Raw genomic sequence first — 16,432 nt, forward strand, 5'->3', positions numbered from 1 at the left:
CTTAGTGAATTCTTTAGGGTTTTCTATATACAAACTCATGTTGTCTGCAAAGAGTGACAGTTTCACTTCTTCTTTTCCAATTTGTATCCCTTTTATTTCTTTTTCTTGCCTGATTGCTCTGGCTAAGACCTCTAATACTACGTTAAAAAAAGTGGTGAAAGTGGGCATCCTTGTCTAGTTCCTGTTGTTAGAGGAACAGCTTTCAGTTTTTCTCTATTGAGAATGATATTTGCTGTGGGTTTGTCATATATGGCCTTTATTATGTTGAGGTATTTTCCTTGTATACCTATTTTATTTAGAGTTTTTATCATAAATAGATGCTGTATCTTATCAAATACTTTCTCTGCATCTATTGAGATGATCATGTGATTTTTATTCTTCATTTTGTTAATGTGGTGTATCACATTGATAGATTTCAAGATGTTGAACCATCCCTGCATCCCTGGAATAAAACCCACTTGATATGATATATGATCTTTTTAATGTATTATTGTACTCAATTTGCTCATCTAAAATTGGGGTTATTTAATTATTATGATATAATCAATTATACTAGTTTCCTGGTAAGAACTGTGATTTGATGATTGCTTATAATAGAATATAGTACAGCTATTTATGATAATGTTTTCAGTCATATTAAAGGACTTGAGAAAATACTCATAATGGTAATTTTAAAAAAAAGATAAAACATGGTAAATGTTGCCTGATTCTAATTATGATGTATATTCAATACTAATTTGTAACAATGACAATTGATAAGAATTCTTTAATTTTATTTTTATACTCTTCTGTTTTTATTGTATGTTCTACAAAGGGCATGATATCTTTACAATCTCTTAAAATGTCATATTTTTATTTTTAAAGACTACATAAGCACACAATGCTATCATTTAGACACATTTTTAGTTTATATTCTGGATTTCTCTTTATTTCTTGTTCAGAAAACTTCTGATTAAGTGTCAGATTATTTTCTGTAAGGATTTAGTGTCTAAATTAACTATTTTGACTGCTCAGTAATAAATGAATTATTAATCAGAGGAGAAAGAAAGTCTGAATGTTCTTCTTTTAAAAATGACTGACTTGAAACATAGTTTATTTTACTTATATTACACTCTATTTTAATGCAAATCAGTAGAGATTGGTACAAGTTTCCATGGGTAATCTGTTTTTGTTTTTTAATTTCTTTTCCCTCAATAATGCTTAGTGGATATCTTTTGAAGTCAATAAACAGAGAACTAAGGACTAATTTTCAGTCTCCATGAGTAAAGGGTATATGTTATATACTTTCTATAATATATAGCATGAAACAAATGCCTAATAAATTTGAGGGAAGAGTGAATAAATAGCACATAATTTTCAATGGGTGCATTATGAGGACGTAGCCTAACTTATTTGTCACTTCCTAATGATGGACAGAGTATTTCCAGTTTTATTTCATTACAAAGACACAATGATCAAATTTCTACATATATTGTTACTCAAAAGTCTGATTACTTCTTTGAGATGAATTTCAAGACATAAAATTTCTGTTCCATATTGTTTGCACATCTCACATTTTGATACATATTGGCCAAATGCTCTTGAAAAAAGTTTTCTGTTTTATTTTGTTTTGCTTTATTGAAAGGCTGAAGAATAGAATATTTAGTTTGTGTTCAAAGTGTTGTTATATCCTCATATTTAACACAGGAAAGCAAAGCTTCAGTTGTTAAACTATATTTCTGGGTCTAATTAGCAACAGAAAATTCTACTTTCTCTGTTTTTAATTAGTCTTCTTACCCACTTTTGATATCCCATGTTCATATTTGGTGTGCTGCAACATGTGATAGACTATCCTGCTTCGAGTAGCATTGCTGAAGAAGGTGTCCTTATTGTTTATTATGAAGCTGTTAAGAGAAGGGGATTGGTTTTAATATTCAAAGCAGAGCACAGAATCCAGCAACAGTTACAAGTTCCTGAGTAGTCATCCATCTGTTTTCTCCTCTAAATGAATACATGTGGAGTACAGTAAATCAGAATAGAAACCATCCTCCTTAAAAGAAAAAACATGAATTGGCAGAGAAAAAATACACATAAATAATACAGGACATTATCAAATATTCATTTTGATATCTTTCAGTTTATAAGGAAGCCTAGATGTCCTCATATTTCTTGTTTAGCATGTAACAGGAGAGAATAGATAGTTCGTTGGCTCCCGTAAATTTTGTACTACCTTAAGCAATATAGTTCCAAGTAGAACACATTAAAAATTGATGTAATTCCCCATACCACAATTTCCAAATTAGCTGGTCTTGTTTTCAGAAACTTAGCAATGAGCAACAGTTCTCGCTTTGCTTTCATGCCCTATACGGTGAGAGCAAGTGATGTAAAGAGCACAAAGGTGATCCCCAGAAGAAAGAAGGCTGTGTTCTAGCATCTACTTTACGGTATACTGGGAGCAACGAACGAATGGAAGCATCCCAGGCCTTACTCAACTTCTGACACTTCCTGTTTCCAGTTGCTTTATCTCTGAATGATAAGCCACCATTTTCTCAGGCACTTAGTCCTGAAAGATTAGGTCTTCTATGGTTCTTGCTTTCTTTTCACCATCCATATTCAAACAGTTGCCAGACTCAGTAACTTTTCTAACTGAACTACCTCTCCTCAGCTTTGTGCCACCCATCTTGTTCTGGGTCTCTTTGCCTCTTGCCTAGATTATGAGAATCCTCCTAACTGGTGTCCAATTTCCCACGGGACTTTTACAGCTTGCCTCTGATCCTTGGAGCACTCCTCTCTAAACCTGTCAGGAGCTCTCTGTTCCATGCATAATTAAATTTGTTATTTTCCTCTCATGCTCTCTATTCTTGCATTTCAACCTCTCCCTCAGCCTTATTTCTTACAGCTCTGGCTTCTTGTATCTAATTGTCTACTTGCAGGATTTATCACATCTATGCTTCTTTTTCTCAGGATTTTGTTGTTTCTGATAGCTGTTCCCCCAACTCTCCCCACCTCCTTCCATATTCTTACCTGCTTAAAAAGACTATCTCCTTCAAAAAGGCTTTCTGGATTCTCTCCTCTGGACGTAGCTTCTCCCTCACTTATAAAAATGTGCATTTTATTTGTGTCTTTCCTAACACGTTGATTTTACTCTGCCGTGTTTTCTGGCAAGCTGTATACCTGCCCATTTTGATTAGACTCTGAGTCCCTCCAGCGTTCTGCCATTGTGCTTTGTATTTTTGTACTGGATGCACCAAGTGAAGGCTATTAAGTGTAAGTCCTAACAGTCCTATTGATATAGGTATTTATTGATTCAGATTCATCAGTTTGACTCAGAATTCCCTGAACAAATATTTCTTTAGCGGATAAATTCCTTTTTTCATGAAGTTACATTATGGAAAGAAGAAACAGATGATATATAAAGTAAACAAATAAATTACATGATTTCAGATAATTGCTATGAAGAAAAATGAAACAGCACAACGGCATAGAGAATGCCTGGGACAGTGGAACTGTAGATAACATTTTCAGAGAAGGTCTCTCAGAGATGGTGATGTTTGAGTGGGAGTTGAATGATAAGAAGGCTTATGCCATGTGAAGATCTGTGGGGAGAGCATGTTAGGCAAAGAGAACAGCGAGAACAAAGACTCTGAGATGGAATTAAGCTTGAGCTTTTCAAGGATAGAAATGAACCCTGTGTCCTTAGAGTAAGTAAATGGTGGGAAAAATTGTAGAGGAAGAGATGATAGTGTTGGGCAGGGACCACAGCATATATGGCGACATGGCAGATGATAAGGAATTTGAATTTTACTATAAGAGCAAATGGGAGCCACTGGGGAGCTTTAAGCAGGACAGTTGCATGATCTGATTCATATTTTTCAAAGATCACTCTAGTTTCTTGGGTTCAAAAATGAAGAGTAGAATATTTCTATTTGGTGCATCACAGAGCCTGAAAAAGTATAGCAAAAAGCTAAAGAAGCTTCCATGAAACTGTAACCTCTCTCTAAATCTGGAAGTCATTTGGATTTCCACTCCTTCCTTTACTTCTCATAGCTGGAATTAAAGGGAGCTCTAGATCCACCTCTAAGAGTTAATAATGGAATAAATAAAATATTTGGAAGGAGAAGTTTTCCCATTGATTATTGGATCTGTTACACGTTCTATGGTCTGGAAGTCTGTTTCATCCTCACTCTCAACTTCCCATATTCCAGAATATAAGTCAATCCAGAAGAGTGTACAGCAAAGAAGACCCTATAGCTGTAGCCATATAGTACAGTGTGCATTGCTCTATCTTTATATTTATCCTATTTTATTTATTAATTTACATTTTTGTCTGCCCCACTAGACTGGGAGTACCATGAAGGCAAGAACTATGTCACATCCTCAATCTGTATCCTGTAGAAACTCAATAAATACTAGCTGAATAATAAAGGAATAGAGTTATGTTAGTATGTAAAAAGATAGATAGTCATGAACAAATCCTTAAAAAAATTACCCATTCACCTTAGTTTAATAAAATTAAACTAAAATGAATCAAACTAATAAGCACATATTAATTAAATTCAATTATAAATATAATAATTTATTAATTAGAACAATCCATTATTCAAATATGGTATTTAATAGTAATTCTATTATTACTATTATCATCATTAGTTACTTTAACTAGGTGAGTTACTACAATAGTAATTATTTTGAAAGAATTGGGTGCTAGACCATCAACCCACGAGTTTATAATTAATAATTCATTACTTGAATGTCTCTAAATCATAGCTGATAAAGAATTAATAATGTTCACTGAATGTTGTTTATAAGTTAGGTATACATTTCAATACAATGATACATTCTGATTTATTTGGAAAACAATGAAACTGGTTCCAGGTATTTTTATTCTGTCAGCTACTCTCAGATAATGCAAGGTGCCAAGGCAGGTGGTGGGAGAGAAGAGAAAGGGAACTCACTGGTGGATCCGTGCACGGCTGAAGGGGCCAGTATAGCAATCTGAGTTCTCCAGGTCTGGAAAAGCTGTCTTGTCGAGAACCATTGGGTTTTGGGCCATCCATTTTTTGATTCTTTTAAAATAATGTTGCACACTGGAACAAAGTCACATTTTAGAAGCAGATTAGGTTGCATTGCAGAGCTCTGCCCACCTTCTACTACCGTTGCAAGAAAGAGTTTCAAAAAAGACATCCACACACCCACACTCACATCCACACACATGCCTTCCTCCTGCTCCCACAAAAAGAAATTAATTCCAAGTCACAGCAAATCTTGCATTTGTTTAAACTATTTCAGGGTAAGTAGGAAAAATCTTGTGAAAACTATTAAAGAATCATCATACATAAAGATGGTGGCAGGAAAGAACACACAACAACAAAAGCAGCACGGCATGTTTACTCCAGTCGTGTGTCTGTGGACGCACGCACGTCTACATGTAGCTATAGAGCACTCCCTGACTCTTTAACGAATCCACAGAGATGCGCCTTTACAAACTGGAGACGGAAAAGAAAGACATGGCCAGGACACGCTCATTCAGCAAGGCTAGGAGCCATCAGTGTGATGGAAACAGCAAGGGTTTCGGAGTCAAGCAAAACTGGGTACAAAGGGAGCTGTGCATTGTAGTAGCTGTGTGAACCTGTACAAATTATTTAACTTCTTCTTGCCTCCGTTTCCTCACTCATGAAATAAAGACAACAATACTGACCTTGCTGGAGAGCTGTGAGTTGGTGTTTTAATTTAAACCTGATCATTAACAATAAGAAAAGTTGAGGCAAAAGGCCTTCGCAGTACAAAGGCTCTGTATTTTTGTACAAAAGCTTTGTATTTTTAAAACTTTAATGGGCATATGAATCATCTGAAGATCTTGTTAAAATGCAGATGCTAATTCTGTAGGCCGGGGGCGGGGCCTCAGATTCTGCATTTCTGACTAGCTCCTCAGGGATCGCATGCTGCCATCCACCAAGGGCACTTTGAGGAATGGATTTAGCATGGACCACAGCATATAACATTACGATACTGTTTCAAGAAATCTTACATCAGGACACTGTGGCCTCAGCTTCAGATCACAGTCAGAAGCCAGTTCTACTGAGCCATATATACTGATTGGAATCATACTTATTTTATGAAGAAAACAAGAAAGAGATACTGACTCCAGAGACTGAGTCTGAAAATCTAAATTCTGAGCTACTCTAATAACAGCTGTGTTTACTAGAAAAAAGTGCAATATTTACATACTATTTATGAGGTCTTATATTTGGCAATTTTGGGCTTCTGTAATAGTAACTCAGTAATAAACAGTAATAGTAATAGTAGCAGGATAGAATATTTTCCCAGACAAGTACAATGTATCTTAATATTTGTTTGGCAAACTCTGCTTAAAATTTAAAAAATTTAGTACAGCAATATGCAGGCAGTTAACATTGTATTTTACGAATTATTTTATTCAAGTCTATTATGGTAAAATTACCATATAAAATTTGAAATAAGAATCAAATCCTGGGGCCAGCCTGGTGGCACAGCAGTTAAGTTTGCACGTTCCGCTTCTCGGTGGCCCAGGTGCGGACACAGCACCAGTTGGCAAGCCATGCTGTGGCAGGCATCCCAAATACAAAGTAGAGGAAGATGGGCACAGATGTTAGCTCAGGGCCAGTCTTCCTCAGCAAAAAGAGGAGGATTGGCAGCAGATGTTAGCTCAGGGTTAATCTTCTTCAAAAAGAAAAAAAAAGAAAGAAAAAAAGAAAAGAAAAAAAAATGAATCGAGTCCTGATGTAAAATTTAGCATGTGAAAAAATATGGACCTTTCCTTTGCCAAGTAAGGGTATTATTTAGATGCCAAGTCATTTTTGGTTTTGGAGAAACCAAAGTATTTCTTTCTAGTCTAAAATAATAAATGAGCAGTATCTGAGGTGTTCATTTTGCTTTTTCTCATTATAGAGAAAGTCTCTGAAACCACAGACTGTCGCCATATCCTAGCGACTAGGGTACAGACATGTAGAAAACAATTACTCCAGCTTTGCAAACTTAGCATAGTGAAGAAAACAATGGGACAGGAGCTGGAAGATGAATGTTCCAGTAGTTAATTGGCCAGTCACTGAAATTGAGCCAAACATTTCCAATCTTTGAGCTTCAGGTTTCTCATCTCTAAAGAGAGGAAGTAATCCCACCTGTCCTACATCACTAGTTGGCTAGAAGGATCAAATAAATGGAGCCATTCTGACCACTTCGAAAGTGCAGATGAGCCACAGAACCTAAACTACTATTTCGGGAATAATTACAAACATACTAGAAATGAATGGGAATTAAAAAATTTTTTTTCAATGAAATAAAAGGATTTTCAGACCATCACTGATCTTTTTACAGAAAATAAATAATATTATCAGTTTAGGCTTTTTGTACACACTTCCCATGAAGGAGCAAATGATGCCTAACAGTGATATGTGGTCAGGACTGGATTTGAATCACAGGATGCAAAGTTGTGGTTAATTATTTCTTTGATTCTCATTCATTTTTCTCATCTCTTAAGTGAAGTGCTATTTTGAAAATTAAATAGGTAATGCCTGATACAACAGTGCCCAGCACACAGTAAGCACTCAATAAATGTTTATGATAATAATGAGGAAAAGGAGAATTACTACTACTCCTAGTACCACTCCCACCACCATGCCACCAGGGTTACTACACTCCACCAAATCTTTACCATGCTGGCCATCTTGCAGGCTCAAGATTTCATGGCATAATGGGAAGATGACTTCCAATAGAGCTTTAAGTTCCTTTGCTAAAATCAGTGGAAAGGAGAGAATTCTATGGAAATTCAAAGGAATCTGGATTAAAGGATCAAAAGAACTTGGTCAGAGCACAAACTCTACCAAATCAGCTGTGACAGCTGAAGGATAAGGTGTGGGGTGGTGGGGAGTGGTGATAACGGAGTCATTTCTTTTCCCTGATCAGGTTGATAGAAACAGCAGCAATATTAAAACTATAATCATTTCCCATCAACCTGCCTGGAGAAACGACGATCTTCAAAAGCTGGATGATTGCCTGTACATTATTTATCCCTCAGTGTTTACTGGTCAAAATACCCAGGCACAAAACCTCTTTCCCACTTCAAGAAAGGAAGATCCAAGCGAAATCTAAGTGCACAAATTTGACTTTCGTTTCACTCTTTCCAACTGTCTACAAATTGAGTTTTACAATTTTATAACAATGATGAACACACACAAACACACACACACACAGCATTTAAATTTTCTTCTCCAAAGGTAGTTAAAACAAACCAAAATCAGTCATTTCTTTAAGAAAGTTTGAACTTGGGCAACTAACACAACATTCTTTTTTGCAGTTTAATATGTCATAAAATTTATAAACGCCTTCCTATTTATTCACTACCCTCCCCATATGCATCCAGAAAGTCAAGGAACAAAGAGAACTATTTGTAATAAGTAAATTGTAAAGAGGTACGCTATTAGTAATATCTAGGATACTTTAATGATCATTTGGAATAACTGATAACTGAATTTTCATTCATCAAATTAAACAAAATAATAATAAATACAAAAGATAAAACATATTACAACATATAATAAAGTATTCATTTTTCTAGTTTACTAAGTTTTACCAAAATACAAAAAAAGATTTTTTCCATTATTAAATATGTTGTTTCGTTAGGACTTATCAGGCATTCGAAACATGAGTTTACTCTAAAACTAAATTATGACAGTATTACATATACAGACATTTGTTGCTATTTTACTATGCAGGATATTATCCTTCTGCAAGTCTCTGAAAGAAAGATGCCTGTTTATCAGAAGACCCACTTATTATACAGTAGCAAAACCTCACTAATTCTATAGAGCACAAGGAAGCAAACCCAAAGATATTTTATCAACACATCCAACATTAAGCAGGCACATGCAGAGAAAAACAAGAAAAACCTGCAGTTGTAAATTTGTATACCATAATATTCCAATGACTTTGACTTTATTATGCAAAAACAACTTTGGACATTTACTATGTAGACAGGGCCAAACAAGCACAAGGGAAATACTGACTGCTCATTCTAATCTGAGCACGTTACCTTGACAAACAGAAAAATCTGACCTGAGGAGCATCATTAATAATTTTTTAAAGGTCATTTGAGTACTAATTCCTTTAATATTCATTCTAATTTCAAGGTTTTTTCCCCCATGATTTACTTTTCTGCCACCCATTCCTACCACACCTGAATGTAATGTTTAAGAGAGATCAATGGTCTCCATTCTAAAATTCAAATTTTTCCTATTCTAAAGTTCTTTATTATAGTCAGCCATTTTCCCTGCTAAAGGAACTAGATTTATCGAATCCTTCCTAAAATGGTCTGATATTTACACTAAATGATTCTTCCAGCTTTTGTGTCATTCTGACTTGTAAGATTCTGCAAATTATTTAACGGCATACTCTACCACATTCACATTTTGTTTTTGTTAATTGATTCTTTTACAATGAACAGAAAAACAGCACAGCGTAAGAAGCCTTTGGGTTGTAGAGTTCCTTAAATGGAAGCTCATTTCCTCCATGAAAGGAGGCCAAGGCTATTCGGGTGGGAGAGGTTCCTCTGTCTCAGGGTTGTGGTTTGATTAATTGCTTTGTCCTAGCTTCTGTTACCACACTAGGTAAAGAGATGTTGTTTTGAGATGAAGCTCTTGAAAAGAGGTTGTTTTCAATACTAGGATAAAAGAGACAGCTTCAGTTGGTGAAATTAGAATAGCTCTGTGATTCAAAAGAAGCTCTAGGGCCTTGGTACACCACTTCATCACTCTGGATGTCTTTTCTTTGCCGCTTCTGTCAAATAAGAGATTTAGACTGAATGATCCAGAAGGTCTCTGATGGGTCATTGTTTATTTTGATCTTGGTTTTAAAACTATCTTTAAAATTAAAATCTCCTGAAATGCTAACTTGCAATTAAAATCCTCCTTCTACAACATTACAAGGGAGGATTGCAGGAATTTCAATGGTAAATAGAAAAGAGATGATCTGAATGTAACATTGTTAAATTTGGCACAGTCATTCTGGAAATATTTTGAGCAAATCAATAAAATTGTTCTTCCTGAAATTTACAACTGCTGATGTGGATAGTCAAATGTCTTCTTTTATTTTTTTTTCCCAAAATGACAAATTGGTTGCAAACAAATTATGCATCATCCACCAACCTGCCCATTGATTTGCTCCTCCGGTCAGTGTAATAGGATTTTTTCCTGAAAAATAATAGAAATCAGCTGAAGAAAGTCACATGAAAATAGTGACATCAGTGAGCAACAACCTTCAATCATATTGAGCATTTCAATACTCCAACTTCCATGCTTAAGAAAGACACGAAATAAGCCAGTATAATAGGAAGAACTCTGAATTTACATTGTTTTAAATTCAGAAACTGAGTTTTTAATAACAAAGACACTTTCATAAATCAATAGATCACTTTTGAATATTTGACTTTTAATTCTATATTTTGAAAGTCTGTCTTCTGCTATATCATGCATATTAATCGAACAATGTGCTTACATGTTGTAAGAAGCCATTCATCCTTCCATCCGCTCATCCATCCATCCATTCATCTACTCATTTATCTATCTATCCATCTAAACACCTATGTAATGAATACTTCTGATTTTGTAAGGAATGTTAAGGTATAACCACTAAAAATTCAGAAGAAAAAAGAGGGTTTCTGCCCTCAAAGAAGTTCCTTTACAGATGAGGAGACAAGTGATGGTTATAGCACAGTGAGAAAATGCAGGAAAACAGAGAGGGTTATGCAGTACCTAGGAAGGGATCTCAATTAGTTTTTAGAGATGGATGAGAAAGGAGACAGCGAAGCCTTCCCAGAGGAAGCATTAGCTAAGTTGAATCTCGAAGCATGAGTGGGAATACTCCTCGGAATACAAGCACTTAGGGCATGGCATTCCAGACAGAGGTGGCAGCATATGAAATGGCTATGGAGCAGACCAAGCACTGCAAAATTCAGGGAACTGCAACTTGTTCCATAATCACTAGAGTATAAATTGCAAGTTGAGGCTAGTAGTAAAAGAGGTGGGGGGATGATGAACAAGGCACAGATGATGAGGGGTCTTGCCACTAATGCTCAGGTTTTTGGATGAAAAGCAATGGGAAAATATTGAGAGTTTTAAGAAGATGTGTTGCAGGTCTGATTTTAGAGAAACTAAAAATTCTAATGACAGAAATTAATTCATCTCCTAAATGAGTCTCATTACATATTCACCTGGGAGCTCACGAATCTCATGTTTTGGGCCTTCTAAAATGCCTCTTTATCCCCACCCATCAAAACCCATTTCAGAGGATCAGTAAACTTCTCCATAGTGTGATATCCAGAATGCAGGCTGAGAGTCAAGACAACTGATGTTTAGTCCTGACTATGTTATTAACTGCTTAAAAAACTTGAAAACCTTCTGAGCTACCATATTTCATTGGAATCACTAATCATATTACAAGAAAAGAATTTTTAAGTTGTCTCTGTCATACCCCAACACTAACTTCAAATATGGAATTTAAGGCTTGCTATATCTCTCCTAAACTCACACTTTAAATATATTTCCCCTTCATCTTTTTCAAACATACACAAGTTTTTGTGCATAGCTAATTCAATTCTCATTGGGCTATAAACTCGTCTTCTCTCTGAAACTCTTCTACATGGACCATCTTGCACTTTTTACCCATCATCACATAACTGTTCACTAACTATCTTCTATAGTAGGCTGGGCTTCTTGAAGACAATAGTTTCAATTCACTTGACTTTGTATGCCTGGTGTACACTTGGCACATTGTTTGATAAATAGTAAGCACTCAGATGGCTGATGAATAAATGAATGAGCATCTGTTTAATTCAAAGTTGTATTTATCTCCTTTAGTGCCTGAGAGCACTTTGCATTTAGTAAACATTTGCTAAATAAGGTATCATTTTTAAGAAAACTACAAATGTAGTACTGGCTTAAAATAATTTTCAGCATCAAGAAAATCTAGGAATGTGATAAGAGGAGATAAATATTATAGAAGCACAGAGGGAAGTGGGATTAAACACTATTCTCTATCTTTATTGCTGCTAGCTTGGAATATTTCTCTTAAACAATTTTTTATTTACTTATTTTTTTTTTGAGGAAGATTAGCCCTGAGCTAACTACTGCCAGTCCTCCTCTTTTTGCTGAGGAAGCCTGGCCCTGAGCTAACATCCATGCCCATCTTCCTCTACTTTATACGTGGGACGCCTACCACAGCATGGCGTGCCAAGCGGTGCCACGTCCACACCTGGGATCCGAACCAACGAACCCCGGGCCGCCGAGAAGTGGAACGTGTGAACTTAACCGCTGCGCCACTGGGCTGGCCCCCTCTTAAACAATTTTTTAAACTCATTGGGAGAAATAAAGAACAAATGAAGGAAGAAAGTCATACAAGATGAATATACATTTTTTAGATGATTTATCTTGTAAGAGCAAATGAAAATTAGAAGAGACTCAATTTTGCCAATTAACTAACACCCCAATTACCCATTAAAGCTAGGATGAACTCTGTGTGACAATTATTGCTACCAAGTCGCCTTCCTTGAGGACTGGTTCTCACTCATATTGAGAACACGTGTGTAATCAGCTGTGTCTGTCTGGCTACATAAAGGGCAAGGTCTCTCTCTGTCTTTGCCGTCTCCTGGTAGCTTGCCCGTGAGGCACATCACATTCTCTCTTGATGCTTGTTCAGTAATAAAAGTGCTTTCGTCTCTTCTAGACTTTGTGGAGAAGTTTTCTGGGTTGGGGGAGATTTTGCTTTTAATTATATTTCCCCCAACAATATACCAGGGTACCTTTAATCTGTGAAGTCAACAATAACCTGAAATTCTCCTTAGTTCTTCTGCATAAATGAACCTGCAGGACGAAATCATTTCCTACCCATAATCCTCCAACCTGTAATTTATTAACTACATATTGTTCACGTACAGAGCTTTCTTTATTTTTCCCCTAATTTTTCATTGGAAAGATTCTACTATTTTATACCTTGCATTTATCTAGCTATCTACCTACCCACTTATTACAACAACCACTAAAAATTATAAGTAAATAATTATCTCCACCACCGTTTCCAACCAGTGTTTCACAAAGCCAAGCTGCCACATGGGGAGATGCCTGCCAGGCCAAGAGAGGGTGCAATCACATGACTGGGACCCTGTGTCCCCTGCTCCTTGTCAAGCAGAGCTGCTCCACTTTATTTACGTATGTTTTTATGTTATTTTATTTTTGAGTGAAGTGTTCTTTGCATGACAAAGTCATCTAAGTTTAATACCAATTGTGGTAAAAGATTGTTCTTAATGTTTTAAAAACATTTCCCCTAAGTTTACTATGTTTAAAATATTTGTGGGAGGAGAGGCTTGAGAAAAGATGAGAGGTCGACATCATCTAGGAACTCAACCTGAGAAGCCACAGGATGACTGAATCATCTTAAAACACGTTTGACCCTTTTAATGTGAGAGAGGGGTTAGAATAAACAGGAACCACCTTAGAATCAAAAGAAAAATAATGAAAGCGGAACTTCATATTTCTGGAACGTTGAATATACAAGCTCAGTACTTCCTGGTAGGATAAAAAGTAGAAAATGTGGACTATTTTAATTCTCTGAAATTTTTTGGTTAGTTAGTTCTGAAAAATCAAGTCCAATATGTAGGCCATATTTACTTTGGAAGAATAATCAAGAAAAGAAATAGCTAGAAAATTTAGGTATATAAAATTCTACATATTTATTCAAGCAGAAAAATCTAGACAAAATGCTCAATATTCATGTTCACATAATAAGTTAGCAGAAAACTTCTGCAGGAAGGGTTACAACTCTAATAACTTTTTCTGAATAATTCTGCAGCTTTTCTTTGTGAAATGTAACATGTAGATTTCAACCCCGAATAAACACATGGAATAGCTGAGCATGAGTAAATATTTTTATACATAAATCTTTAAAAAAATCTTGTCCTAAAGAGCTATGTACTTTTCCTATTTAAGTTCTTTGCTAGTTTTGTATATTTTCATTTTAAGACGGTATTTATGTTTTTAAATCTGGTAACAGCTGACAATTGGAAACTGAATTGGCCATTATGAAAACACTTTGCCACTTAGTTTATGCTTGAATAGCATTCTCTTTTTATGAGCTGCTATCCCAAATTTCAGGTGTACCTTATAAATAAATGAGAAGTAAGTTACTGAGTTAGTTAATACTACATCTATTATTTAAACTGATCTGGAAAGATGTTCCAAAAGAACTCTGTGTTCCAGCATTTCTCAAACAGTTTTCCCAAAGAACACTATCAAATTAAGATAAAAAAAAATTTCATCATCAGATGGAAATCAGTGAAAAGCTGCTCTGTATAACTACCTCTTGAAATCTATAAAAAATTGTAAAGTTATTAAAATATTAAAATTTCTAAGACAATATTTCTTTACTATCTGTAACAGAGTCATTTGGGATGCTTGTTAAAAACGTATACACCCAATCCTATCCTAGGTGTATTACGCCAGAATCTCTGAGTGTAGGTTCCAGAAATCTTCAATTTTACTAAGTTTCCCAGGTGACTCTGATGCACTTTAAGACTAAGAACCATTTCCCTAAAAATCCCTACAGTAAATAAACATGTTTAACTCAGAAATTCAGAAACATTTTTAGTCACAGGATATTTTTCTCTTAAGATCCTCTGAAACTAGTATTCCTCTGACACACTTTGGAAAAAGCTGTATACTTTCTAATATTTATAGAATTTCAATGGCATTTTCCAAAAGTTTCCATAATGTGTCCACCATGGGTGATTCTGCTTGTTTTTGAAATACTGGTGGTATAGTTTTCAGCATCACAATAACACACAGCTGCTACAGAATGACAACCAAGAGATGGTGGTGTCATGAACTCGGACCAGGGCAGTGAGAGCCCTGAATCTTAGCCACAAGACCACCAGAACTGGCTAAATGTAATCTTACCAGGAAATAAAAAATGAATACCATTTATAAAGAGCAAAACCTTCAAAGAGAATATCTTCTTCAAAACCTCCCCATGGATGGACGGACAATATGGTACACAGTTTGGAGATCTAAGCTCTAATTTATACAAACTGAGGACACTCACAATCTTGCAAGGGAATTGTTTTTAATGAACTTCTAAGGAAAAGAAACAATGGAATTAAATTTGGTACAGATTTTTTATAAAAATGAGAATACATGTGAGAACACTGATTATTCTTTCAATTAGAGTTCCTTAAAACTTACCTGAAAAGTCAAGAGCTAGGGAAATGAGAGAAAGGGGACCAATGTGCTCTAACAGACCTTCAATGTTTAAAGCTAGTTAAATACAAGCAAGATGGTGGAAAGACCTATATGAAAAGTATGACACCAACATTGTGTTGCAATTGTCTTTATAAGACTTTTCCCCCACAGACTACAGCAGAATGAGCATACTTTGAAGGCAGCTGATGAAGACAGAAAAACTATCTTAGAAATTATGAATTCCAGATAAATGGGTAAAGCAAATGTGTTAACTGACATTTACTTTTACACCAAATAAAAGTATAACTGTGGGAGTGACATCAGCATCATGGTGGAGTGAGCTGAGCTTTCCCAGTAATGTCTCCTCTCCAACATACAATGATAAAGACATTCATACTTCAACAGAGGACATACAAACACAACATAAAAATGTTGGACAGACCCATGCAGCCATTAAGATGGAGAGCAGAGAGACTGGAGCCCCCTTGGAGGAGGTGCAACGGGGTAAGAAAAAACTTCACTCCCTCCTATAAAGACTGTGATCCAGGACAGTGGGAGGCCTCCCAGAGGGAAGGAACAGGGGAGGGGACATTTATTTGTGGGAACACCAAGGATCCTGAGGGCCCTTGCAGTCAGAGAGAAGACCTCTACAAGGGGTCACTTCATCAAGCCAACACCCCAGGAGAGCAGATAGTGAGAGCAGAGGGAGAAAACCCATAGAGCATGCCAGAGAGAGTGCCCCTCCCTTAACCTGCCCAGCAGCCAGCTCCAGTGTCTGGAATCTCCACTCAAGGCAGAGGGCTCAGAATACATGGCTCTTGAGCCCAATCCAGTGGTGATAGGTGGTAACTGTGACCAAATAACACCAGGATTCAAAAAAAGAGAGCCACTCACTCTAGCAATAACAAACATTATATTAGATCTCCAGACCAGAGAGAAAATGACAAGTACCCAGAAATCAGTCCTGAGGATACAAAAATATGTAATCTAAATGACAAAGAATTCAAAATAGCTATCATCAGAGAACTCAATGAGGTAAAAGAGAATGTAGAGCAACAATTTAATGAGTTCAGGAGCTACTTCTCAAAAGAGATAGAAACTATAAAGAAGAATCCATTAGAAATATTAGAGATTAAAGACACAATGGAAGATATAAAACAAAATGTTGATTCCCTGAATGCTCGAGCAGACAT

General features: G+C 35.9%; 1 protein-coding gene across 1 annotated transcript in view; it reads right to left on the reverse strand.

Moving 5' to 3' along the window:
• Positions 1–16,432, reverse strand: part of ANO3 (anoctamin 3) — a 293,456-nt gene that overhangs the window by 90,965 nt on the left and 186,059 nt on the right. The window contains exons 7-9 of the mRNA XM_046685171.1: positions 10,158–10,202; positions 4,935–5,066; positions 1,777–1,883 (exon numbers count right to left, since the gene is read on the reverse strand). Coding sequence (XP_046541127.1) covers positions 1,777–1,883; positions 4,935–5,066; positions 10,158–10,202 — 284 coding nt within the window. The remainder of the gene's footprint in view (positions 1–1,776; positions 1,884–4,934; positions 5,067–10,157; positions 10,203–16,432) is intronic.

The sequence above is a fragment of the Equus quagga genome, chromosome 14, assembly GCF_021613505.1.
Source record: "Equus quagga isolate Etosha38 chromosome 14, UCLA_HA_Equagga_1.0, whole genome shotgun sequence".
NCBI lineage: Eukaryota > Metazoa > Chordata > Mammalia > Perissodactyla > Equidae > Equus > Equus quagga.